Source organism: Oryx dammah, unplaced genomic scaffold, assembly GCF_014754425.2.
Source record: "Oryx dammah isolate SB20612 unplaced genomic scaffold, SCBI_Odam_1.1 HiC_scaffold_2, whole genome shotgun sequence".
Taxonomy (NCBI): Eukaryota; Metazoa; Chordata; class Mammalia; order Artiodactyla; family Bovidae; genus Oryx; species Oryx dammah.
Window position 1 is genome coordinate 196455589 of NW_024070186.1, and position 27845 is coordinate 196483433.

A 27845-nucleotide genomic window follows, 5' to 3' on the forward strand; every position below is an offset into this window, starting at 1 on the left:
AAAAGGGACCTAGATTCCTTTGTGAAATGATGCCAGCCTTCATTCATTTAAAACTCTCCTTTTAATGTCTAGAAATTTTATGTCATTCTTTTTTCTCCTTCAATCCATGACAGAATTCTATTCATTGTAGTATGTTTTATGTTTGAAAGTCTTTTATCATTACATCACACTTCTCTACATAAGAAAGGAGAGATATTTCATTTTCTTCAAATTCCTCTAATTCTAAAACTCTATATGTTAAAAAAATTTCTAGGTTGGTTATCCATTATAATTATTATTAATATTTAATAAATCAAACCAACATATACCATTATAAATTTTGAAAAATACTGAATATAAAAAGTAAAATTCTACTGGAAATGCATCTCTTAATGAGATGAATGAGACTGTTCTCTTTTTAATTATAATTAGTTCATGTATTCATGGATGAATATTACTTCCAGCTAAAATGAGAAAGCATTCAGCATCAATTTTCTTCCCTTTTTTTGTTTTTATAAATGTATGCACCAAGAAAACTTATTTTCATAAATAAGTAGATGAGAATGGAAGTTTCATTGTAACAATGTCAGTCACTTCTTTAACATTATTCTGATGGCTATGCCCAAAGTCACACAGTAATTTATCATCAAACATTATTTCTCATGATCTGTTGGCTGACAGCTTACCTAGGTCCTCCTTCCATTCTGTTGAAAGCTAAGAACTGTAAGCCGCCCAACTTGCAAGAGGATGTCTTACCCAGTTATTAAGGGCATCTGCTTTCTCAGCACTGACCCCAGTGTTTGAAATTATTCTTCGTCCAACAAGTGGAGGGCTTGACAGTCCAGAGCAATGCACAGAAGAAAGACTAGCCTTTGGTGGGACGAAGCCTCTTCCCTTGACCGGTAGGAGAAAAGCAGTTGAGAAAGGGAGGGGACGCCCTGCTCCTTTGCTGCAGACAGTTCCTTGGGCAGATCAGTCCGGGAGACAGTCCATGCGTGAACGCAGGGTAGAAACTGGTTCCCGGAAACCCATCCATCTCTAGGGCCCCGGAGTAACTGAGCCCCGACCTGAGAGTCCTAGATGGAGGTGAACTCCGTCAGTTAGTGGAGAGCAGAGGGCACCAAGCAGCCAGGTAGCAGGAGCGACCCTGCCGAGCACTGTGAGACGCTCCCAGCTTCTCTGCCTGACCTCCGCTCACCTCTGTCTGATAGAGACCGGGCACCGCAGAAGACGTACCGCTATGAAAAGGACGGTAACCGGCGCCTGGCTGGCGTCCTTGCCAGGGCGGCTGTCCGGGGCCACCGGGACTGCCCACGAGGCTCGGGCGGCAGCCGCTCTGGCCCCCTGCTGTCTTGAGGGCACGTGGGTCCAGGGCCACCAGCTCTTCAGTGTCCAGGTGGAACCTTCTGGATTTTTTAAGGCTGTTCACATTCCTTGAACAGGCCTCTCTGGGCCTCTGCTTGGACAGAGCCTGCTTCTCATCTGGGAAGTTGGTATGCTCCAGCCGTGAACAGAGTAGGGTCTGTTGACCCCAGGCACTGCTGTGCCCTTATCAGGGCGGCCTCCTCCCCGACTCTTGAGCCGGTGAACTCCCTACTCAACCCTTGGTCTCAGTCAGCATCAGTCCTTCAGGGGCCCCCTTCCCAGGGTCCCCCAGATGGGGCTGGATGTCCACCTTGGGGTTTCCATAGTGACCTGGGCTTCCCTCTACTAAGGCTCACACACTTCTTTTAATCACCTGTTTAATTAGATGACCTTCACACCCTTGGCTTCCCTGACTGTCCAATGCCCAGCACAAGACTTGGCGTATGAGATATTCTGCAAGGAACTATAATGAGGTCCTCAGTCACTTGCCAAGTTCCCCACACTGGCTGTGAGCTGACCACTTCTTCGGGGCGCTGTTAACACAGATTACTATAGACCCTGGAGGTGTGTAGCGCAGCTGCCCCAGAGGAGCGGCTGACCACCCGTCTTTGCCAACAGAAGCCCGCCCAGGGGAAGCTGCTCCGCGGCTGCAGACCTTCGGCATGTGAACCCAGGTGTGGATCCACTCACACCAGCAAGGGGGCTGGAGCCGGAGTGTCACTGGTCACGACAGCCCTCGCCACCTCTACACAATCCCAGGAGCGCACAGAGAGCAGAGGCGGTGTGCAGGTGGCTTCAGCGGGAGCCCTTCGGTATACAGGGTGTTATGTGTTCTCACAGGACTGTTCTGTCTAATGTACCCCCTGGACACACGCGGTTACTAAAATTAAAATAAATTAGTAAAGGTAAAGATCCACTTGCTCAAACACTCTGGTCACATTTCGAGTACTCGACAGTGCCCTGCGGGTACTGACCACCACACTGCACGGCTCAAGTAGAGAGGACCCCCATCATCACAGAAAGTACCCACGGGTCAGAGCTCAGGTGTCCCAGAGCAGTGGCGGGAGATTCAGAAACATGTCCCTCCAAACAGGGGGTCTGTCAACACAAACACCCGAGTTCCTCAAGAACGAAGAGACTTCTCTCTCACTCTGAAACAGCTGCCCATCTCGCAGCTTTAAACCTGCGATCATTCAACATTCCACAGGAATGTTTTCCCCAAAGAACAGTGTGCTCCCTGGGAAGACCCTAGCCTCTGCCTCAGGAGGAGGTGCTCAGCTACGGAGACCACTCCTCCGGGGGAGGTGGCAACTTGTCAAACAGTTTCTGAGGTCAGAAAAGTTTCTCTCAATGCTTAAATACTGGTCCATGGGTTTTTAGGGTGTTGTGTAGACTAAAGGAGACCCGGGCAAGGAGCAAACACATCCCAGAGATGGGAAGTCTGGACTCCTGATCTAAGACCTCAGGAAAGAAGCTACAGGAGGTAGAAGAAATTGGGGGTGGCTATGAACAGAATGGTCTTCCCCTAGAGTCCATATGCGCTGGGCTGTGCTCAGTGGTGTCAACTCTGCGACCCCATGGACTGTCGTCAGCTGGGTTCCTCTGTTCGGGGGATTCTCCAGGCAAGAGTACTGGAGAGGATTGCCACTTCCTTCTCCAGGGATCTCCCCGACCCAGGGACTGAGCCCACATCTCCTGCGTCTGCTGCGCTACAGGTGGATTCTCTACCTGCTGAACCATTGGGAAAGCCCTAATATCCGTACGTGGAAGCTCTAACCCTCCTTGTGACTAGCTTCGGAGATCCAGCCTCTGCAGAGGGAATTAAGGTAAAATGAGGTAATGAGGTCAGCCCCGATTTGATAGGACTGGTGTCCTTATTAGAAAGGAAACGACGCCAGGCATCTCGCTTCCCTCCTTCCCCTGACGGGTGCACAGAGGACACGGCTGTCGGCAAGCAGGGAGAAAGGTTTCACCAGAAAGCACCCTGCACCTGGCTCTGGGACGTGCTGTTTACACTGCTCTGTCCGTGGCGTCTTGCTGTGGCAGCCTCAGCCAGGATGAGAGTTCTCACTTGTGTATCTAAGTCATTTTGTGCACACGTACATGAGGCATGCATGTAACACATGAGTTATGGGAAAATCAGTTGCTAAGGATCACATACTGGACGGCTTAGAGATGAAGAGGCTATGCTAATGGTCCAGTTGTAAAGCAATCCATCTCTTAAGTTACAGGCTGACACTCTGGCGCTGTATCACGCCACAGGGCTTGGTCAGCGCTGCTCGCAGAAGGACCCCGCTCCTGGGAAAAGTGATACTGACGGCTTGGAGGCTGAAATTCCACTGATCTCTTCTATTTATCTCTAATGTAATCTGTCCCTTGAATTTTTTTCATGTTTTCTTTATATGCTGCTGCTGCTAAGTCACTTCAGTCGTGTCCGACTCTGTGTGACCCCAGAGAGGGCAGCCCACCAGGCTCCCCCGTCCCTGGGATTCTCCAGGCAAGAACACTGGAGTGGGTTGCCATTTCCTTCTCCAGTGCATGAAAGTGAAAAGTGAAAGTGAAGTCGCTCAGTTGTGTCCGACTCTCAGCAACCCCATGGACTGTAGCCCACCAGGCTCCTCCGTCCATGGGATTTTCCAGGCAAGAGTACTGGAGTGGGGTGCCGTTGCCTTCTCTGGTTTTCTCTATATAAGCCTACACTAATAGTCATGCAAATAAGAACCACTGTGAGCTCCTCTCACAAAAAGGGTTGCTTCAACACACATCTCGCACATATTAACTTCATGCTTACCAGCAGGAGGGCTTCCCTGATAGCTCAGTTGGGAAAGAATTCGCCTGCAGTGCAGGAGAGCCCGGTTCGATTCCTGGGGCAGGAAGACCTGGATAGGATACCCACCCCAGTACTCGGGCTTTCCCTGTGGCTCAGCTGCTGATGAGTCTGTCTACAATGTGTGCAGACCTAGGCAGGGAAGGTCTCCCAGAGGAGGAATAGGCTACTTACCCCAGTATTCTGCTCTGGTGGCTCAGACAGGAAAGAATCTGCCTGCCATGCAGGAGACCTGGGTTTGATCCCTGGGTTGGGAAGACCCCCTGGAAAGGGGAAAGGTTACCCACTCCAGTATTCTGGCCAAGAGAATTCCATGGGTTGTATAGCCCTTTGGGTCACAAAAAGTCGGACACGACTAGTGACTTTCACTTTCACTTTTCCAACCCTGCCTTTTAAAGCAGGAGGATTAGAAAAGGAAGGGGCAGACGTCCCCACTCAGGACGTGTGGGGAACGTCCGCCTCCAACCTAGGATGCCCAGGTGGAAGTGCTGGTTTGACCCTCTTCCCAGCAGCGCAGGCTCTAACGGCAGAATCTGGCCTGCCTGGATACCAGTATGTCGTCAGGGGCCAGCGGCCGCTTACCAAGCACTGAATGAACTCAAGTGTGTTGAGTGAAGCAAACAGTGGATGGATGGATGGATGGATGGATGGGCATTCTGAAGAACCTGGGATCTAACTACATGATCAGAGATAGCTGAGAGCTGGGAACACAGAAAGCAGGTGAGGTGACTTTGTAGGGAATTTAAGAGAAGAACAGACTTTGAGGCAGGAAGTAGGACACAGGCTAATTTAATTTCCAAGTGACAGTGTCCAACAGCACCACGAGAGATTCTGTTCTCAGGGCCTAACTTTCTGATCGCTTTTTCTCTTGGACGAGCGAGAGAGAAAGAGGGAAGCCGGAGACCAGAGGGCCAAAAGGAGTCATTAAACAGAAAACAATCAATAAATGAGGAGGTGCATGGGAGCAAGACTTCCATGTCAGGGCACCTTACTAAGTCAAGCAAAGAAGTTAAATAGTTAGAAGGTAATCAGGATTTTAGAGTCATCATGGACTTAAAATCATTCATCCAACTCTCTACTTAGCAAGGACTGAATGCTGAGAAGTACTGGGAGAGAACATTTGACCGAAGGTGATAGTCACAGAATCAGTGAGTCCTCCAAGGAGAAGTGAGCAGCAGAAAACAAACAAAACATCACACCCGAGGATGAGACAACAGAGAGGCCTCTCATGTGGAAGTGGAGGGAACCAAAGGGGCTGGAGACCCCCAGAGACAAGGAGCTGGAGGAGGACAAGAGGACAGCCGGTGAGAAGGCACCGGGCAGCCACAGGGGGCAGAAGCCAAGGGCCTGAGGGCACAGGGACTTCCCTGGCGGTCCCCTGGCTAAGAGTCGGCCTCGCAGTGCAGGGCACGTGGGTGCCATCGCTGGTCAGGGAACTAGGATCCCACATGCCATGGGGCAGCTAGGCCCACACACCACACCCGCAGAGCCTGCGAGCTGAAGCAGACAATCCCACACGGCGGCAGAGCATCTGCGCGCCGTAACTAAGACCCGACAGAGCCAAATAGATGCACGTTGAGGAAGAAACAGCAGGAGGGTACAGATAATGGTCTACTGCACAGCGTGAAGCGTGAGGACAGGGAGTGGGTTGGTGTCACTCATTCACAGGTCTTTACAGAGTCCCTATTACTTGCCACGCATTCTTTGACCCACACGGAGAAACAGACAACCCCCTCCCGGCCTGGTGGAAAGCACGTCCTGGTGGAGAGAAGACAGTGCGCCTGGAGGGAGGAGGTGCAGGAGACGCGGGTTTGAAGCAGGGGGAGCGGCCACCAGGACGGCAGGTCTGGTGGTCCCCAGCCCCAGGGAGCACAGTCCGACCCCAGACGTCCTCTCGTAACCACCTGGCTGGTGCTGCGTCCCTCCATCAACGGGAGACAGAGGACAGAGCTCTGCTCACAGCGCTTCTCTGGCCCTGGAAGAGAAACACTCCCTTTGGCATTTAACAAGCTGTACTCGCAACACGTGCTCACGGATCCGCCTCTCCTCAGGAGCGTGCGCTCAGGAAGGGCGTGGGTCCTGTTTGTTTTGGCCACATGTGGCAGCACGTAGGATCTTAGTTTCCTGATCAGATCGAACTCATGGCCCTGGCACTGGGAGTGTGGGGTCTTAACCTCTCTGGACTGCTGGGGACGTCCTCAGAACCACGAGTCTCAGTCATTCATTCAGTTTTCTCAGCGTCAAGTATAATGCCTGGTAGATATTAGGTGCTCAGCGCTTTCTGAACAAAATACCAGGGAGGAAGTCTGAAGTTCTCAAATGGGGGTCATACATTTTGGAAGAAAAATGAGAAGCCACGGAGACGACCCTGCAGCGCTCCTGACTGCTCCTCCTCAGGCGTTCGGGGCTGAGCACGGGGCGACTCTGGGACGGCAGAGGATGCCAGCTGCTCCCGCAGTGACGGTCCAGCTGCTTCTCTGTGCATCCTGAGTGTTCTTTCGGGCCAGGGATCCAAGATGTCTAATGACCATCAGGCCAGCAGGGTAGGGGCACCAACCAGTCAGCACCGAAGCCCGTGGGGGCACAGCAGGGTAGGGGCACCAACCAGTCAGCACCGAAGCCCGTGGGGGCACATCAGTGACCACCCAGTCCCTCAGGTATAGACTCCAGAGGTAGATTCAACCCAGCTGATGTCAACGCCGGGACAGAACTCAAGAGAGCAGAGCTCCTGCCTCCATCTTTGTAAGAGCGTGGTTATCGTCACAATGCTTTTAATGTTGTGGTGAAAATGAGCAAAGGAATGAGAGGCCCTCTAACTATTGCCTATTCATTTTGTACTCTATGATGGTAACATTTTTTTGCATAAGTTTTTCTGAGGATGTTTTCCTCTATTGAGTTTGGTCTCCCTGAGTAAACCACTGAAACTTTCTTAAATGAGTTATTAACCAAAGGGCAGCCTGTCTGTATAGTTTTCACACGTAGGACACTCTGACTAATCAGGGTGCTTCCCAAAGTCTGAAGGGATGGAAAGGGAGCAGGCTGAATTCTGGAGCACATTATTGCTGCAAACGCTCCCAAATGAGAGCAAGCCTTGCTGCGATTCAGGCCTGTCTGAGTCAATACATTCACTGAGCGGCACCCTGATAGGGAGGGAGGTTAGCGTGTGGACAGTCTTTCACGGGAAGTGAAGGGAGCTGCAGGGAGAGGGTCATTTAACTCCAGCTGGGATACAGCTCAACGAACTCCATTATCAGCAGAACAGGCAAACAGACGAACAACCCATTCGCGGGGTCAGCTGACTGGGTCGCCATCTGAAGCTCTAACTCCTCCCAGGTCCAGGCTGGGGACCAAAGTGAAAGCCACTCACCCTTTCACCAGAGTTTTCGCTCTTCTGGGTTTCTGTTTGTGTCTTGCTCCCTGGGAAAACCACACAGTACATCCCTCAGGCTCCCAGATGGCCATTCTCATCTGCAACCAAGGTGAACTGGAAAATCCCGAGCTCACATATCTGTGATCCTATAAAACTACAGAAAATAGCAGTCCTCGGAATCCACCTTAAGAAGATACACTTGCCTGACGTTCCTGGGCCAACAGCAAGTTACACTGACCATCAGAAGCCAGCTCCTTACACTTGCGGACGCCCTGCTCTGCCAGATAGCGAGCTAAGGAGGCTCTGAGAGTGGGGATTGACTTTGTGCCAAGCAGGACATTCCTGAAGATCATGAGAGGTGAGAGGGTACAGGCAGGATAATTGTCTGAAATAATGAAGAATCACCCGCAGAGACCACTGCGAAGGACTCACCGGTTAGAACACAGAAACAGTCTACTTCTTAAGATCAGTTTCTGGCTCCTATTATTTATGACATAAATTTCATCTTTTTTACATCTCAGATACAAAGTGTTCTTGGAAGAGCAGGGGAATCTGGCACTTTGGATCTGGTAATGGTCTTCATAGCAGCTAAGTGGCCTTTCTCTTTAACAACATTTTACCTGATTTTCTTAAGAGTTGATTTAATATTCTCAGCCACCGTGTAAAGATCTACAATTTTAATTACCTGCTGTAATTGCCTTCTGTAAGAGCCAAAAGAACATCATTTATTGTGATCAGTAATAAAACATTATGCCTAAGCGGTAGAGGTAGACCTGAGCTGTTATCAGAAGATGACCAAACATCAGGCTGCCTACTTAAGGCAACAACCAGATCAAGGACTTTCAATACGACTCCATAAACTGGAAACAGTTCTGCTACCTGAGTAATCTACAAGCTGGAGTTGGAAAACCTCAAAAAGGCCTAAGGAAGAGAAGCTAAACAGATGTTTCTGAATTATCAGATTCCAAATATTGAACTCATTCATAAAAAGAAATGGTACTGGGAAGTGTGCGTCGTTTTTATTCAACAACTGAGAAAACCACGTCTACAACTAACAACTAGGTCTGCGGTCTCATCTCAGATAACTATGATTTTGCCTGGGATTTCCCCAGACAAGATGGACAATGACTAGCTGTTAGAGATCATAAATGATTGTACAGAAAATTCAATTTTCCAGCCCCTTTGTCTGTGCAGTCTAAAAACTCCCTATCTTTGGTCACAACTAGGAAGATACTGCATAAGTATACAGTAAGTTAAAATGTTACAATATTGAGTTATAATGTTGAGTTGCTCTCCAAATGTTCTTAAGTTTTGAAATGTTATGTTTGCATGTTATGAGCCTAGAGTGAATGTTTTTCAATTCTCAGTTACCTAAATTTAGGATGTGGCTGTTGGCTAGGGTTAAGACACTGGACCCCAAAGTCGAGGGTAAAAGTCATTAGGGGTACGTCTATCGACAGTCCTCTAGCTGCCTCAAGAGTCGTGTGTTTAAACATCTGGCTATAGGGACTTAACTGGTGGTAGAATGGATAAGAATCCACCTGCAACTTCAGGGTACACAGGTTCAATTCCTGGTCTGGGAGGATCCCACATGCTGTGAAGCAGCTAAGCCCGTGCGCCACTGAGCCTGCGCCCGGGAACCCACGTGCGGCAACAAGAGAACGCACCTCAGTGAGAAGCCCCTGAGCCGCAGCCAAGGGTCGCTCCCAGTGGCTGTAACTAGAGAAAGCCTGAGGGCAACAATGAAGACCCAGTGCAGCCAAAAAATAAACACATATCTGAATATAATCACCTGAAGTGGTACGGTTAGTAACGGGGCGGAGGAGAGGGGTTTTGGAGAAATTCTTAAGGCTGAGTTTTGTGGAAGAGTCAAAAAAAATCTGATTAGGCAAATCACTGACTAATTTACTTGTGCCCTTAAATAACCATGTTATAATTGGGAGAAGTAAATGAATACTATGGCTCATTTACCGCATCCGGCTGGTCAGGATCTGCTTGGTGAATGGACTTCCCCCATGTACTCTCCTCACTCCTGGGGGGGCGCCTCATTAACTCACTCTGCAAAATGCACCCTAGTGGGTCAACAGTAACGCTTGGGAAGTGGGGGAGCAAAACCATGCCTGTGGGAAACGCACTGAGACCAACCACATCCTGCCTGACAGCCCCCGTGGTGTCCAACGTGTTAGGAAGGAAACACCGCCACTCAGCTATCAGATGCTGAGATTTATCGCCCTGATGCGCGCTGGTCCGCACTGGCTCCATATCACCTCCCACGACACCCGTAAGCACACCTGTGTCCAGGTGAGTGGGGTCTAAGTCCAGGCCACCCAAGCCGACCTCAGCGGGTTGCAAAACAGGGCCAGGCTGCACACTGCACCTGGACAGAGAGCGCACGGGCTTTACCAGGACTGAATGGTTAGCGGAAGTGGCTCTGGGGTCAAAACAGAAGCTCTCGCTTTTTAAAACACAGCCTCCTCCTCTGCGGCCAGGTGTGGAAGAGCTCCTGACAGAGAACCTCCAGACCAGGGCGTGCTGCCTCGGGGAGCGGCCCCTTTGCCCGCGCATGCAGCCTCTCCCTGGGGCTCCCCGCATCAGTCACAGCTGACACCAGGGGCCCGGCCCAGCCTCCCTCCTAGAGGAGAAACTAGGGTGTTCGGGAGTCACACAGACCTTGACTTGAATTCTCAACTCTCCATTTAACTTCTTGTGCTTTCCATCAACAGCCTAACTTCTTAGGGCCTCAGCGCCCTCAGCTTTGAAATGGGTGGATCATTAACTCCCAGGGTGGGTGTGCATTTTAGGAGGAAAGCGTGTGTGAAACACCTAGCTTTATCTCAAGGAGCAAGTTCCCTTCTACCTGTGCCCTTGAGGAGCCACTCAGCAGCTTATTTATAAATTATCACCAAATCTGATATAGCTTAGCAAAGCTTTTGCTGTTACACCACCTAAAAGAACTTTTTAAAAACTATGTTGTCACTTCCATAGCATAAGCTGACATCTAAAGTTTTTAAACACAGATTTGAAGAAGTGTAAAGAATATAATTTCTGGTGTATTTTAATATTTTAATGCTCTAGCATATTTTAATAATATAAACCATTGCAGTACTCTGTTATATGTATCCAAAGGAACCTAAATATTTGATAGAGTAGGTCTAAGGATTTGATATACATCAGCAACCATTTAAACAATTCATGAACAAGCTCTAATTTTTAATAGTCAGAAATTTTCCATTTCTATTTTCCTTTCTGAATTTGTGTTTCCATTATATTCTTCCAACAGAATTTTATCCTAATTTATTGTATTTAATGATTAAAAGTATTTTATTGATCACCCTACCGCTGAAAAACTATGTATATAAATGAAAACTTTCCCAGAAAACAAAGGCTTCTGGAGTTTAAAAAACCTCATGCTCTAAATTGAGCTATTGTTACAATTATTACTTGCATGCCCCCCCCCAAATACATGTTTTGATGTGTATTCAACAAATTTTGATGAATATTATACACAAGAGGAAAAAATCACAGGACATGCATGGGATGGATAGCAAGGCTTACCCTCATTCTAACCCTACTTTCCTCTTTTGTAGAAATAACTGCTGGGAAATTTCGCTCATCTAAAAAAGTAGAGGAAAATGGAGGGAATTCTGTCTTAGAAATATCTCTCAATTGTTTAAATTCCTCTGAGTATACCAGAAGTCACAGAGCAATTTATCAGATATGTAGACTACTTTTTGTTCCAATAACAAATAAACTGCAATCTCAGTGCTTAGCACGCAAAGCTTTCCGCTGATTGTTGTTTAGTCGCTAAGTCATGTCTGACTCTTTCGTGACCTCCTCTGTGGGAGCCTGGGATTCTCCAGGCAAGAATTCTGGAGTGGGTTGCCATGCCCTCCTTCAGGGGATCTTCCCGACCCAGGGTCGGACCCGTGTCTCCTGCTTTGGCAGGTAGATTCTTTACCACTGGGCCGCCTGGGAAGCCCTCTGCCACTCACACTGAGGCTCACGCAGCTGGGGTGACTCGCCAGGGCTGTTCTTTCCATGTGGTGGTTCAGCCTGCCCTGCCGGCAGCTCCACCGTCTCCACGTGGCCCCGCCATGGTGGGCCTCGCAGGGGAGGGGGAGTGTGAAGGTGGCCTGCTAGCTCTTGAACACACGGCCTGAAGTGACCGCCCCTTCCACTCGCTGTTCACTGAGTAGAGCGGGGCAGTCCCCAAACTGCAGGTCTGGAAATGCCTGCCCATACTGAGAGCAAGCGGGCTTTCTGTCACTTGGCGATCGATCACCGAAGATTACTTATAGTAAAGTGTCAGCTGACAGGGCCTTTGGGTTTTGCCTCATTTTGTAGACAGCAGGGAATTGAAAACACCTGATTTATAAAAGGCTTTACTTCCCAGCTATTAGAGTGCTTCACTCTCAGTTCTGACACCGACATTTAGAATCGCCCCTTTGTTTGGCACCTGGAGTTTGTACCCTCAGATGACGCCTGCACTAAAGATTCAGGAAGAGTGCGACACACGCCCATAGGAGAGAGACAATGGTGAGAAGAGGCCCCTGACACTTGGGGCATCCTCAGGACGGTCCGGGTTTTATTTTTAACTTTTAACTGTTAGCATCGGCCGTGCTGCGGCTTGCGGGATCTTAGCTCCCCAGCCAGGGTTCGAATCTGGACCCAGGCAGCGTGAACACCGAGTCGTAACCACCAGACCACCAGGGAATCAATCCCCAGGATGATCTGATCTTTACAAAGAAGATGAAGAAGCAGCTGGAAACAGCTGCCCTGAGAATCACACAAGGCTGCCCACCTGCTGGGAGTCTCTGTGCGCCCTGGGGGGCATCGTAGCCCACGTGAGGAGCATTGCTTTGGGAGAGTGGAGATGTTGGGCACCCCAAATGTGCTTGAAAGCTGAGGGCAAATTTCAACTCATGCTTGGACCCAACACCCCAGGATTTACCAAGGACGAAGTTAGACTGAAATAAGTCACAGAGGGGGAAAAGGAAGACAGCTTGGGATGAGAAGAGGTGGGAATTCAATGGAGAGAAAACGAGTAGATGACCAAAAAAACCAACCTGGTTTTGTCTTGGGCACGTGGGGAGAGAATCAGAGCCTCGTTATTTTTAATCACTTGGACCTTTATTTCTCAAGTCCAGTTGAGAATCCCCAGTGTACGCTTATTCCAAACCTCACCAACCACCATGGACACATACACCAGAACTGGCATTTTCACTTGTGTTTTTGAACTGGAACCATAAGAAGAGAACTAATCGTCAGTGCTATTATGCAGATGGGGGTCTACCAGTGGGATGGCCCACCACACACCGAGGCAAGCTGCCCCAAGGCAGATCTAAACACTCTCATTTTCAAGGCGGGCAGATGCCTTCATATACCCATTTGCTTTCAGAACCTTCCAATGGGCCGTGGTTTCACCTTTGCCTGGTAGGTGGATTTATGTATTTGCGTATTTTTAACTAAACTAACTCTGACAGGGTAGACAACTGTAGACAAAGTATACCTGGGGGGAAGTCACAGATGTGAGTTACAAGCCTCGTGCAAAGGAGCCACAGAAACACAGCTGGCCACACTGACACCCATGCTCTTCACCAGCCACATTCCAGGACAAACTGCCCTCTGTACTCAGACGTGGAAGAGCCTGTCCGGAGAACGGAACACTATCAGGAGGCCCAAGCACAGTACGGGTTTCCATTCACCAAGCGTATATTGTGTCCTGAGACACGGACTGAAGATGGAATGAAGCCGTCGGGACTCGCAGGATGCTCATGATGCCGTTTTCTTCACCTTTCTTTCTCGCCTTTCGGGACGATACGCGCTCACACCACAGCACAGCTCAGTGTGCGCACATCCGGCTGCAGCCCAGGGGGTCACTAAGAGCCAGACACAACTGCAGTGACGTAGCACACACAAGTTCAACGAGCAAATTCCACTGTGAAGGACGCTTCCTGTTTCCATGTTTCTGAACATTCTGGCGGTGAGGCACCATGTAACCTATAAAGTCATCGCTGGATCTGAAATTGGTCATTTATAACCGGACACTACCTCCAGATTGCTTTCTAAAAACATTTCAAATCGTTCCTATCACTTTGGGCATCTAGCCCATGTCAAAGAACAAGTGAAAGGCGTATGCTCAAAGGCCCCCTCTCTCCCTGTGATGTTAGAGGCATGAAGAAAGCAAGACAGAATTTTATCCGGGCATGCAAAAGCCATGCTGTACAGGGCAGTCCTCTTGGACGAATGTTCGCAGCCATTATCCTCAGGAATTCACTTTCAACTACTAACCGCATATGAGGTTTGCAGTTAAATTAGCATTATAGAGGACAAAAGAATGTTAAGTGGTCTTCAGAACTAAAAGCAAGGGTTTGCCAGCCTCAAGGAGGATCCGTTGAAATGATCTCCTATCTGCAAGCGTTGTTTGAAGAGGAGACATTAAAACGAGAGAGGTGAAAAAAGTAGGAAGGAGAGAGGCAGTCATTTCTTCCCTAATCTAAGCTTCGTCCCCAGCAGAGCCTCATTATGCTGGACATTCTGAAGATTAGGTCAGAGCTGATGATGTGTCTAAGGCACGTATGATGACGTTTAAACAATAATTGGTTAATCACTCGTCTCATCTAAACTCTGTCTTCCCTTTTTTTTTTAAAAAAGAAGCTCTCATTCACAGATTAATTCAGTTTGGAAGATCTGATCCACACGAGTTAGCTCGATGTAAAATCTTCAAAGGGAAGCCGAGCGCGGGCTGCCAGGTGTATGGAGCTCGCCTGGTTTGCCCTGAGCGGAGACGTGTCCTCTCAGGCTAGCACAGTCCGTTCTTTTCCTGGCATGCACCTGAGCTGCGGGAGTCAGCCATGAAAAATTCATGCAGGGTGCTTCAGCGGTCCACCTACGTCCTTAACATCTGCTGACTTCACGTCACATGAAAACTTCAAAGTGAACCTACCCCGAGATTGCGGCAGGCATTCCCCGGGAGCAGTGGTGGACAGCCCAGATACGCCCTCCCCTTCCCGGCAGGCAGGAAACGCCTGGCAGGATGCAGTGACTTACCCTCTTAACCACGTACAGGGGGAGGGCGGGGAGCAGCGGGGGTACCACAGTCGGGCTGCACGGCCATTCGGATTGCCGTGCTGCTTCAAAATTTTATTTTTAATCTCAACCTTTTTGCTTCCCATAAGCTTCCCGTATAGCCAAAATATTCAGCCACTGAGAAGGTGGTGAGGTTACTCTGAAGCACACAGCCGTGTGGGGAAACGCATCGTCTCCTCCTGCCGGCCGGGTGATAGGGGGTCGTTCACTTGAGTGGGTCCAGGCAAGGCCGGCCTGGGAGCTGCTCTAGCTGGACGCCAGGCTGTCCCAGCAACAGGAACAGTTTAGTACGACGACTGCAAACAAGAGGTGGGCTGTGTGGCTCTCTCCACTTTTAAGTTAATTACAGTGCAAACCACCAGGAATTTAATTGCCAGTAGCCTACCACCTTGATCAGATTCGCTACAGAAAGGTTCCCTACTTTATTCTCCTGATGCCAAGGGAAAATTTATCATCGTTAAATGATAATTGGCTGTAATATCTTTAGATTCTTCATAAATGCTGGCTGGCAAGTTTCTAAAATTTTTCATCAATCTTGTTTGGTGTTTTTAAGAAGCGTACATCAGAGAAAAAAAGATATCTAGGTCTGAAGAACACACTGCATCTTACTGTCTGTGTGAACAGGTCTTTCAAGAGTGTTCCATAATAAATGTATGGAGTTTATTTTTTCTATAATTTTAGTTTTACTCATCATTTATTTATAATTCCATAATAAACCCAGTGGAGGTGGTGCACCCTCCGTATGTCACACGGTGCTGGCAGGGAGTCCCCCCATCCCCACGGTGTTCCCCACAGTCCAGAGAGGAGAAACATTCAAACAGTCGCTTCTGGGGACTTCCCTGGCCGTCCACTGGAGGCCCAGTGGTTAGGACTCTTCCACTGCGGGGTGCGTGGGGTCCATCTCTGGTCAGGAAATGAAGACCCCACAAGCTGCCGAGCATGGTCCAAAATTTTAAAACAGAAATAAATAATAGTAAAAATAAATAAACAAGCAATTCTGGGGTTTTCTGCAGATTTATCAAGACTTCTGATCTTTAGAGGTTTTCTAAATAGAACTCCAGTGAGAAAATGCACAGTTGGGTGCCGTTTAACTTTTAGGGAAACCTGATACGTCAACAGGCCAGTTCACTCGAGAATTAAAAGAAGGTTGTCCCCTCAGTTTCCTTACTTGTCACGTTCTATCTGGTCCCCATAAACAGCAAAGAACACAAAAGCAGACAGAATGCAGGTCTTCTCCTGAGATTTAAAGTAAGTCTGTCCATACCATCACTTCCTTATATCTCACCTTCTACACATTTTACCTGGTGCCAACAAAAGATAAAAAACACACGGGAACAAAATGCAAGGCAGTTAATTATAATATTTATGAGCTTCTTCCAAAATGCTTCTTGGTTAGACACTGAAATTATTTAAAAATTTACATATTCCAATTACCTAAGGCTTGGTACTGTGTCACTATGCGACCCGCACACCCTCTCTACTGGCTGACTCTCTGGCCCTGTAGGAGGCTACTGGGTGTGGGCTGTTTCATAACTTGCGAGGCTGGCATCAAGTTAGCCAGAATATCTGTGCAGCTCCCTGCCTCTCCTAATAGACTAAGGTCAACTTTTTTTGTTTCTGACTCAGAATTCTACTAATCTGACCTATTTTTATTAGCCTAGTACATACGTTACAATTGAGTGTGGAATCAGAGTTGCTAAACAGAATAAATGGCTCTAATGATATAAGTTGGAAAGAACTAAAGTATCACAGTCTATTTAATAACCCAGTTTTCCTCCGTCCATGGGATTTTCCAGGCGAGAGTACTGGAGTGGGGTGCCATTGCCTTCTCCGATTAGTATTGAAAAGTCTTCATAAATCACATTCTTTTACTGATGTGATTCTTGGTTCACAGTGTCCTTTAAACAGCAGAGCAACCTGCTCCGGACGTTGTGAGCCCAACGTCGAATCAGTGGACACAGCTCTCCACAGCCCCAAGAGGCCCTGCTGAAGGCCAGACCTGCACCACCTGTGGTCTGGAGCTGAGGACTCAACTCCTCGGAATTTCGGTGCTGACAACAGGGTGGTGGCCCCCTGGGAGCACTTGCTGGGCACGTGCAGGGCAGGTGAGGGCACACTCGGTTAATGCCCACTGCCTCCTGACCCCGGTGCTGGCCACACTCTCCCAGAAACTGTGCTGGGCCTAAAGCAACGACACCACTGGGGACCAGGAGAGGCAGACGCTGCGGTCGAGCTCAGCTACGACACAAAACCACCTGAAGGGAAGCCATTCCTCCACAGAGCTTTGTAAAAAGATGGAATCTCTCACTATACAGACAAATTCACTTAACTCACTCCATTATGACGTGAGCATAGCATTCCGAAATCTTCCGTGCCCGTCTCCCAGCTGTGTTTTCTCAGCAGCACAGCCCCGGCCTTGCCGACCGTGAAGCTTCTCGCTGTAGACATCGGTGGCACTTCTGAGACTTACCTTTGATCTCTTTCGGCTCCAGGTTCTCGCTTCTAATCATTCCCCACTTCTCTGGCAGGCAGCTCTTACAAGGACCATTTTTGGAGCCTTCTTTCGAAGGCCAAATATGTAAACTAAGTTGCTTCAAACTAAAACTTCCTTAAATTTAACTGTGACGTGTGTGCATTTTCTTCATGATCCATGCTTTTATTCTTAAGATACACTCCTAATTGTAACAAAACTTAATATCTGCTTTTTCTCAAAGGTTTCTTTTTAATTAAAGTAAAAGAACACACCCTGTGGCCTAATCTCGTCCCATGTAAGTTTCATGGATATGACTCCTTATAAGCCCAAAGATGTTCTGTTGCTAAAAAAACACACACATGAACAGAGTACCAAAGCAAACAAATTTTTGGTCTTTAAGTTCCCCCAAATAAATAAGATCTCGCATTTAGAATTACTGGGCCGGTTCACATTTCCTGCCAGTCACTTTAAGGAAAGCAGCTATAGACACTGGACCAACGCTGAACCACAGCACTAGCCAGAGGGGCGGGACTTGCTGCACGACGCCCGGCCCCGTGAGCTGCGGCGCCCCCTGCACCCAGCGGCGCCCCCCCCACCCCGCCCCGCCCCTGTGGCCGAGCGGGCTGCGCACTCACTGGCTATACTCAGGAGCATGGGCGGGCTGGTCTTGTTCTCCCCGTTTCTCTCGTTGACCGCCTGCACGTAGTAAGCCCCCGCATCGCTGGCTGCCGCTGCCAGGATCACCAGCTGGTTCTCCAGGGTGATGGCTCTGCGTCAGGGGAGAGGAAAGGACAGGGTCAAGGCCCATCCACAGAACTTCTTTGCAAAGCACGTTAAGTCACCAGGCCAACTGTAAAGGAATGTCCACAGTTGGGTTTTGTTTTGTTTTTTGTTTTTTGGGTTAAAACGAGATCTGGAAGGACAGAAACGAATCCCCAGGCAGACCTGAGGAATGAGGCAGAGGCCGAGCCTCCTCAGGTCCAACGATGCACTCGCTCCTGCTGGGCAGGGGTCTGGGAGCCCCGGACGCCACCTCCCCTGGTTGTGGGAAGACAGCCTTTGGAACAGACACACCCAGAGCTTGTCACACTCAGAGGTTCCTCTGGGAATTCATGATGAGACGGGTTAGAAGAAACTCTGGAGGGGCTGGCCTCTCCTCCAGGCAGTGCTATTTGACCACACTGGACCCCAAACCCGGACCCACGGAGCCGGGGTTTACTGTGATTCTCCACTCCCAGGGAGCTTCCTTACAGCCACTGTAGCTCTATTTCCAGAGCCCTGGGTAGAAGAAGTGTGCCCAGTGGGCACAGTGCTGACCCCTTCAGCTCAGTCCCCCCATAACCGCTAACCCCAGTGGGCACAGTGCTGACCCCTTCAGCTCAGTCCCCCCAGAACCGCTAACCCCAGTGGGCACAGTGCTGACCCCTTCAGCTCAGTCCCCCCAGAACCGCTAACCCCAGTGGGCACAGTGCTGACCCCTTCAGCTCAGTCCCCCCATAACCGCTAACCCCAGGACTGCACAGGCTCTCCCGTGCTTTCTCCCCACGCCCGTAAGTGCAAACAAACATTCTAGGCCGTCATCCCTGAGTCCTCATATACTCCAATCCTATGGTGCAAAGGAACCCCTGGGACACATCCAACCCGCACACCTTCTCTTCAGAAATGAGAAAACCAAGGATCAGAGAGGTTACGTTGTTTGTCCAAGGTAACACAGAGGCATCACTTTGCCAACAAAGGTCCGTCTAGTCAAAGCCATGGTTTTTTCAGTCATCATGTATGGATGTGAGAACTGGACCACAAAGAAGGCTGAGCCCCGAAGAATTGATACTTTCAAACTGGGGTGATGAAGAAGACTCTTGAGAGTCCCTTGGACTGCAAGGAGATCAAACTAGTCCATCCTGAAGGAAACCAACCCTGAATATTCATTGGAAGGCCTGATGCTGAAGCTGAAGCTCCAATACTTTAGCCACCTGATGCAAAGAGCCAACTCACTGGAAAAGAGCCTGATGCTGGGAAACACTGAAGGCAGGAGAAGGGGACAACAGAGGACGAGATGGTTGGATGGCATCACTGGTTCAATGGACATGAGTTTAGGACGAGATGGTTAGATGGCCTCACTGATTCAATGGACATGAGTTTGGGAGATGAGTTTGGAAGCTCTCAGAGACGGTGAAGGACAGGGAAGCTTGGAGTACTGTAGTCCATGGGGTCAAAAAGAGTCAGACCCGACTGGAAGCCTGAATACAGCAATCGAGCTAACACAGCAAGGTGACGATACCAGAGTGGGGCTTGGTCTCACATAGAGACTGTGCTCTGCCGACCATACCCCATACACAGACTCTCACCCTTACTTATTCAAAAGAAGAAGAAAAGCAATACAGACAAAAATTTCATCAATCCGAGCGACCTTTCATTAAATGGGTATGCTTTGCCCATGTTATAGTTCTGTATTCTTTTTACTAGTTAAGGAGGTTGGGAGGCAGTAAGACCCTGTGTTAAAAAACAAAAAAACAAAGGTAAGTGATCTTTTCCTTGTCTGCTGAAGAGCACTTTCCTCACAGTCTGAGCACCGAATGTCCTCCAGCCTACGCCCTCATGTTCAAAACACTAGAAAAATCCTGGGACCCTGGAGTGGATCGTATCACCTCCCACAACTGTGTGACTCTATGGTGAACAGTTTTATTTGTTCGCTTTTAATCCTGCATGGTCACCGCCCTTCCAGGCTCAGGTGAACTGAGATCTCTATTCCAGTAACATCAAAAAACATGCAAAATAAATAACTTGCCATGAGAAATTTTAACATAACAATCATCTTTTTCTTCCTGCTACCTCCAAAAACCTTTTTTGAAATCTCTTGATTTTCAGACACTTTTTAAGATTATCTTAAGAAGTTACTGCTTATTCAGGGTTCCCATAGGATATATTAGATTTGAGGTCTCTATGACTAACTTACCCCATTTCTCATTGAAGAAAATTTCCCTATTAAGAAATTTTCAATTTTTAGTCCCATAAAAATATTTCACAAAAGCTTTACTATAATTATTTATAACTCTTTTATAGATTCCTTTATAGAACCATGGAAATTGTTCCATTTTATTTTAGTATATGTTACAGTGGCACCTAAAATTAAATACGAATTATTTATTACACATGAAGTTTCACTTTAATAGTACAATTTAAAAACTGAATATATCATAACTTTTTTTCTTTAACATCTGATTTTTGCAATAGTAACTTCAAATATGCCTATTATTTCTCAGAATTATTCTCCAAAATATATCCATTAATTCTCTGTATTATTTATGACATTGTTTCAAGGGTACTGAAAATAAAAAAGTACATAAAGAATAGAAATATTAAAGTTTACGTCTATCATAATTTATATCTATAAGCTCATTTTTTCTTCTAGCTTTAAATTTCTGTAGTAAAGTCAAAACTTGTGAAGAGAAATCTATCTATTGCCAAAAAGAACACCACAAAAATTCCCAAACTTTACAGAACATTACGTTAATAAGGGTCAGTTCCCCAGAAGACTTCATCCCTGCCTATTAAACGCTTTCTGAACAGAGCGCTTATACAAAAGGAACTGATTCTTCAATGAAAAGTAAAATATAGAACAACAGTCAACTCATTCACAGCTCTGGAGACGGCTGTGATGCTTAAGAAGAAGACCATCTTTAAAGACAGTGGAGCGGGTACCAGGCGTCCACGCTCTGCGTCCTCTTTCCCGGGAGACCCTGAATTTGGGGTGGTGCCCAAGCCTCCCCGGGCGCCCACATGATGAGGAGGCAAGCCAGCCCCGCTCCCAGCAGCAGGCTTGCCACCCCGGCTTTGTTCAAGGCAGTGAGGAGCTGCCAGGAGACCCGAGCTCCCCGTGAGGCCAGTGGAAGGACTGTGCGGGGGCCGGTCAGACCTCGGCTGCCCTGGGGGCTGCCGGTGGCCGCCCTTCCAACCCCAAGGGGAGGGAGCATGTGGACAAGTCAGGAGGAAGGCCGGGACTGTGAGAGTCAGAGCAAGCTGGCCCACAGCCTGAATGCAGTGACGAGAAAGTGACCGACGTGATCCTTTAATGCGACTCTTACACTTGTTCATAAAATACTCAGTGGTGACGTGAGGTCCCCAGGTGGGCTGATGGCCGGCGTCTCCTCACAGCAGCCCTGTGCTGAGAGGGCCACGCCACACAGACTGGTCTGTGCCAGCGGTGCCCTCCAGTCCCTCCTGCTAGCGATGGACACAGGAGATCAGGCTCTGGCCAGCCGGGCTGTGGCGTGGACCTGGGCTGTCTCTGGTCTGGCGTGGCCACACCTAAGCTAGTTCATCAGCTCAACGGGCAGGGTGTCCATCCCTTGGCTGGGGGTTGGGCTTTTTCTCCCGCTACTAAGTGGGAACAAGGAAGCCTGCTGCCCCAGATAGGTGCTCACGGTGACGATTTTATGGCCGTGACGGGAACAACCTTAGCACGAGGCTGACGTGCTGATGGCAGGGCGGAGAGAGTGGACAGCACCTGTGTCCTCGATCCTGAGGCCCTGGTGGGGCCAGTGAACCATCCTGCAGGCCTCCTATCCCTCGACCTCCCACTTCATGAGATCATGTTCGCCATTCGTGCTTAAACACAGTAAATAAGGGTTTCTGTTACTAGAAACGAAGCACATTCTGATATAGACTCAGCACATACAACAGTGGACCAGAGTGAAAAAGCTGGCTAAAACTCAACATTCAAAAAACAAAGATCATGGCATCCAGTCCCATCACTTCATGGCAAATAAATGGGGAAACGAAGGAAACAGTGACAGATTTTCTTTTCTTGGGCTCCAAAATCACTGCAGATGGTGACTGTAGCCATGAAATTAAAAGACGCTTGCTCCTTGGAAGAAAAGCTATGACCAACCTAGACAGCATATTAAAGCAGAGGCATTACTTTGCAAAAAAGATCTGTCTAGTCAAAGCTATGGTTTTTCCAGTAGTCATGTATGGATGTGAGAGTTGGACTATAGAGAAAGCTGAGTGCTGAAGAACTGATGGTTTTGAACTGTAGTGTTGGAGAAGACTCTTGAGAATCCCTTGGACTGCAAGGAGATCCAACCAATCCATTGTAAAAGAAATCAACCCTGAATATTCATTGGAAGAACTGATGCTGAAGCTGAAATACCAATACTTTGGCCACCTGATGTGAAGAGCTGATTCACTGGGAAAGATCCTGATGTTGGGAAAGACTGAAGGCAGGAGGAGAAGGGGGTGACAGAGGATGAGATGGTTGGATGGCATCACCAACTCGATGGACATGAGTTTGAGCAAGCTCTGGGAGTTGCTGATGGACAGGGAAACCTGGCGTGCTGCAGTCCATGGGGTCACAAAGAGTCGGACACAACTGAGCAACTGAACTGAACTGAACTGAGGTTAAAAAAACAAAAAACAAAAAAAACCCTAAAGCGTGTGTATCCTCTGTGTGTAGGAAAATAAGCCCATATATTGGCCTACCGATGTGTAGACGTGAAATGTAAACTGGCTGTCTTGTGTGCTGGGCTAACTTGTGTTTGACCCCTTGCAACACTATGGATGGCAGCCCGCCAGGCCCCTCTGTCCACGGGATTCTCCAGGCACGAACACTGGAGTGCTTGGCCACACCCTCCTCCAGGGGCTTCCTGACCCAGGGGCTGGACCTGCGTCTCTTGCGCCTCCCGTGCTGCAGCCGGTTCTTTACCTCGAGTGCCACCTGGGAGACCCTAACAGCCAGTGGCTAGCTCTGAGTAAAAAGATTCCAAGTTATTTTCTTTTCATTTTTTTTTTTAAATATTTTCTATAGTAAGTATCACTTTTGTTATCAAAACAAAAAAAGAATCTCAAAATGAATGCAGTGTATGCTAAGTAATTAGCAAAGTTCAATAATTTCCCATATTACAAATTACGTAGCTTCCACTACAATGTAATTCCAAAGTACTAATTTAAAACTTACATTGATTTTAATAGGAAAACTACAGTATTAGGCCAGAGATTTTCCTTTCTCTTAACTTTATTGAAATAACTGTATGTATGGTTTTATGTAAAATTATTTCCTTAGTCTTTCCCAACTTAATTCTACACTTCAAAACGACATCTTATAATTCTAATTCCATGGAATAATGTTGCTGCTGCTGCTGGACAGTCACTCTGTCGTGTCTGACTCTCTGTGATCCCATGGACTACAGAACTTCCCTGACCTCCACTGTTTCCTGAAGTTTGCTCAGAATCACGTCCACTGAGTCGATGATGCCACCCAACCATCTCTTCCTCTTCTCCTGCCCTCAATCCTTTCTAGCACTAGGGTCTTTTCCAATGAGCTGGCACTTCGCATCAGGTGGCCAAAGTATTGGAACAGTGATAAAGAAAATAAGAAAAAAATGAAAGCACCTGGTCGAGTATGGGTGAAATAAATGAGCTTTAGTCAGGAAACCGGAGTGTTGGACCCACAAAACAAAGAAGCTAAAGGGTCACACACCAGTCACTGACTCTGAGCACAGGGAGCCGTCACTGGCCAGTTGCCCCTAACGGTGGACATTCCTGCCAGAGGAAGCGCTGTGGCTCCACAGAAGAAGAGCAGTTAGGATGGACAGCTCTCTAGGGCTTTGGTCTCCACTTGACCCTCCTGGCAGTGGGCAGAACAAGAATTCTCCATTTCAGAAAAGATGGCCCCCCTGGAGCTCCTGGCGGTCTTGGGCCATCAGCACTGGTCCGAAGCGCTGAGGGGGCAGGCTCCTGGGGGGCGGGCTCCGAGGCCCGGGCTGACGCATGCGGTGGGAGGGGTTGGGGGGCTGGGCGGTGGCGATGTGATCGTGTGCCCCCCCCCCCACACCAGCCAGTGCCGAAGGGATGGCACGCTCCCTGGGCCCCAGGAGCGTCTGCCGTCAGAGAAGTGACATCGTCGTATCAGTTCCAGAAGCACCGGGTTGGTCACTGATGTAAACAGCCTGGGCTGTGCCTGCTCAAGACCAGGAAAGGAAAGCGAGGGTCTGTGTTCCCTTGGGTTGCCATGGGGACAGGTCCAAACAACTGCATCACTAATGAGTCAGCAACCATTTGGGTTCCCAGGCCTGAGTGGAGTGGAGGGAATCCAACCTGAACCAGGCACACACTGCCCATGTCCCATGGAGCTTAGAGCGGATATATTCATATACCACATGAAGTAACAGGGAACACTCTAATAATCTGCCCTTAAGAGTGCTAAGAGTGGTTTGGGGGCTTCTCCGGTGGTTCAGTGGTAAAGAATCCACCTGCCAGTGTACGAGACAAACGACACTCAAGTTCCATCCCTGGGCAGGAAGATCCTCTGGAGAAGGAAGTGGCAACCCACTCCAGGGTTCTTGCCTGAGAAATCCCATGGACAGAGGAGCCTCGCAGGCTACAAACAGCTCATGGGGTCACAAAAGAGTCGGATGCGACTTAGCGACTGCAGCAGCAGCGGCAAGAGTGGTTATGGACGCAAAGCGAGGAGCTCCAAGAGGTCCCCGAATTTCTGTAACGCTCATCACAGCGCTCAGTGTGGGCTTCCCTGACGGTCTAGTAGTTAAGAACCCACCTGCCAATGCAGGGGACACAGGTTTGGTCCCTGGTCGGGGAAGAGCCCACGCGCCACAGAGCAAGTAAGCCTGAGCGCTGCAACACGGAAGCCCGCGTGCCCTCCAGCCGCGCTCCGCGGCACGAGAAGCCCCCGGAATGAGAAGGCCGCGCGCCGCAACGAGGAGTGGCCCCTCTCCCTGCAGCTAGAGAAAAGCCCACAGCCCCGGAGGCCCAGCACAGCCAGAGCTAAAGAAATAAACCTTAGAAACACGGTCACTGTAACTCAGCCTTTTTGTTTTCATAAAAAAGTTAAATATATACTTAGTTCTTAGTAAGTATTTTGATCTTTGACACTTTTTCACACACAGCCAGAAGATCCAACCAGTCCACTCTGAAGGAGATCAGCCCTGGGATTTCTTTGGAAGGACTGATGCTAAAGCTGAAACTCCAGTACTGTGGCCACCTCATGCAAAGAGTTGACTCATTGGAAAAAGACTCTGATGCTGGGAGGGACTGGGGGCAGGAGGAGAAGAGGACGACAGAGGATGAGATGGCTGGATGGCATCACTGACTCGATGGACGTGAGTCTGAGTGAACTCCGGGAGTTGGTGATGGACAGGGAGGCCTGGTGTGCTGCGATTCATGGGGTCACAAAGAGTCAGACACGACTGAGCAACTGAACTGAACTGAACTGAACTGAACACACAGCCAGTGGCAACATAAACATGGGTCAGTATTGACACATTATCACAGTCCAGACATGGCCAAGTGACTAACATTATGATGGAAACTCAGTCAAGGGCTCAGGAAAATAAGAACTTTGCTCATGAGATAGGAGAGTATAAACCTGCGTCTGTGGCTTTACTATTGCAGATGTTAAAGCAGCATTTGATTGGTTTTGATTGTTATTCGATTACATTTTTTTTAATTGGGAGTGCAGAAAAATGCAGAACATTAGTTATTAAACCCTTAAAAATAAAAATGAAACATTTAAAATATTCTCTATTTTAATAAAACAGCTTTTTAATGGGTCAGTTCTGAGGTTTAGTGCTGTGAGGATAATCTGTATCTCAAGCCTTCCTGTGTAACAGCAAGCTCAAGGCAGACAACTTCTAAACTGATGAACTTCCCTTACTTGTACAATTACAAGAACTAAAATTGCTTCTAAGGAGTTGTCGGCCATAAGGAGTCCCTGGGTACTCAATAAATGTTAAGGCAGCGGAATGACGTGTTTACTTAGTCAAGATGTAAACACTTGCTGCTTACTGGTTGCCCTGGGTGTGAGAAGAACATTTTAAAGGCAAGTGAACAAGAATTTGGGAAACCTATTTCTCAAAATTTCAAACCCAGAGAGGTGGTGAGTTGAGTTGTCTTCATTGGTAGAAACAGGAAAACCCAGGATAGACGACTAGGAGTAAATGGGATTTGACTTTAGCCCTGCTGTACCCAGTGCTGCAGGCCCGTGAGAGCTCAGGTTGTACAGTGAGGCCCTTGTCCGGTGGGGGAAGGACCAGCCGTGACCTGAGAGGAAGACCCTAGAGACGGGAAGGGCTGTTCAAACCTCCACCAGTTCAGTGAGCGGCACGGCCCGTGCCTTGTGGAACGTTCCCTGCTCTCAGACCGTTCAGGGGCCCTGCTCTACGGCCGTGGTACGCTAAGCTCAGTTGCTAAGTCATGTCTGACTCTTTGTGACCCCGTGGGGTGCAGCCCACCAGGCTCCTCTGTCCATGGGATTCTCTGCAAGAACACTGGAGCGGGTTGCCATTTTCTTCTCCAGAGGATCTTCCTGACCCAGGGATCGAACCCCTAAAAATGTTCAGACAAGTTCGACCTGGATGGAGTGAGGCCTGGAACCAGCTCTGGCCCTGACTCTGTTCCATCTGTGAAAGAAGAGCAACAGTACCTACATGGAAAGGACCCTGTGAAACAGAAATCAAGGCAGTGAGAGACACAAGGCCGACACACAGCCAGTCATTCAGTGTTGGCTGGCGCTGAACCCGGCTCCCAGGGGTGGTGCACACAGATAATAAGTGATCAACTGAGAAACACAGACAATTGTCCTATTTGTGGGGTGGCTAAATGGCAACCACTTCCTAGAGTGTTAGTTCACAGACCTCCCTATAGACACACACATGGCCAGGCGACGGAGTCATCAGATTACGGTCACGAACCATCTGCTGCGCTCCCACCTAAAAGCCATCGCTGGGGAGCCAAGGTGTCGTGACGCAGCAGAGAGCCGGGAAAAGCCCATTTTCAGACACGTCCGCCCATCTGAGAAACAGACGGCAAGGCCCGCCTTACAAGACTTTAATGCCGGGAACCCACGGCGGCTTCTCAACACGCGTCCATGTGTCGCAGACAGAGCCGACCTTCTTCCTCTGGAACAGACACCGAACGACGGGAGAGGCGGAAGAGAAACACGGAAATTACAGGGTGACGATGCGACGGGGAGGGATTCATTTCCTCGGGGATGCTGCCCAGCAGAGAGATATTTACTGATAACAGGGTTTCTTAACATTTCTAGCTAGTTTTCTAAAGCATTTCAGTCGATCTATAACTTAGTCGATTTATGCTCGGGGGGCTTTTGTTATTTTAACTAATTGTCAGCACAGACACAAACAGCCTTGCAGGATTCCCGGTCTGGTCAGTCATTCAGCAAAGAGTGAAGTGGCAGAGGAAGGGTTCAATGGTGCTGAAGTCAAGGCATAAAAATTTCCAACCAACCTTTTTTTTTTTTTTCTGCTAAAACAAAAAGAACAAGAAACAAGACTTAAAATGTGTGGAATGTGTGTTTTTAGGTATTTAAGTCCAAAGAGTGTCCTAAACACCCATCTTGAGTATAAGATCCACTCAAACTAAAAGCCATTTGAAACCATAACAGAAAGTCATGTGAAAAAAAGGGTACCAGTGACAGCCACTCTACCCCGAGACCCTCTAAAAATAATGAACAAAGCTGAGGTAAGTCCATGCTATGCAGGGATCTAATAAAAATGGTATGTGATTCAGCCAAAAATTAATGAGTAGCCAAGTTAGAGACTCCTTCCAAAGTAAGAGACCATTAAGACCAGGGTGGTGGCCAAGCCAGGGGCACAAGCGTCTGGTGAAGAGTTCTGCAGGGCATGAGGTGACCCACGCGGGCTCGGGGAGGTGGGCCATTCCCGAGGCAGGGTGTGAGGTGACCCATGTGGGCTTGGGGAGGTGGGCCATTC

At 48.6% G+C, this 27845-nt stretch overlaps 1 protein-coding gene across 1 annotated transcript in view; it reads right to left on the reverse strand.

Moving 5' to 3' along the window:
* SDK1 (sidekick cell adhesion molecule 1) overlaps positions 1-27845 on the reverse strand; it is a 734089-nt gene that overhangs the window by 270126 nt on the left and 436118 nt on the right. Inside the window, exon 5 of the mRNA XM_040229997.1 lies at positions 17739-17872. Coding sequence (XP_040085931.1) covers positions 17739-17872 — 134 coding nt within the window. The remainder of the gene's footprint in view (positions 1-17738; positions 17873-27845) is intronic.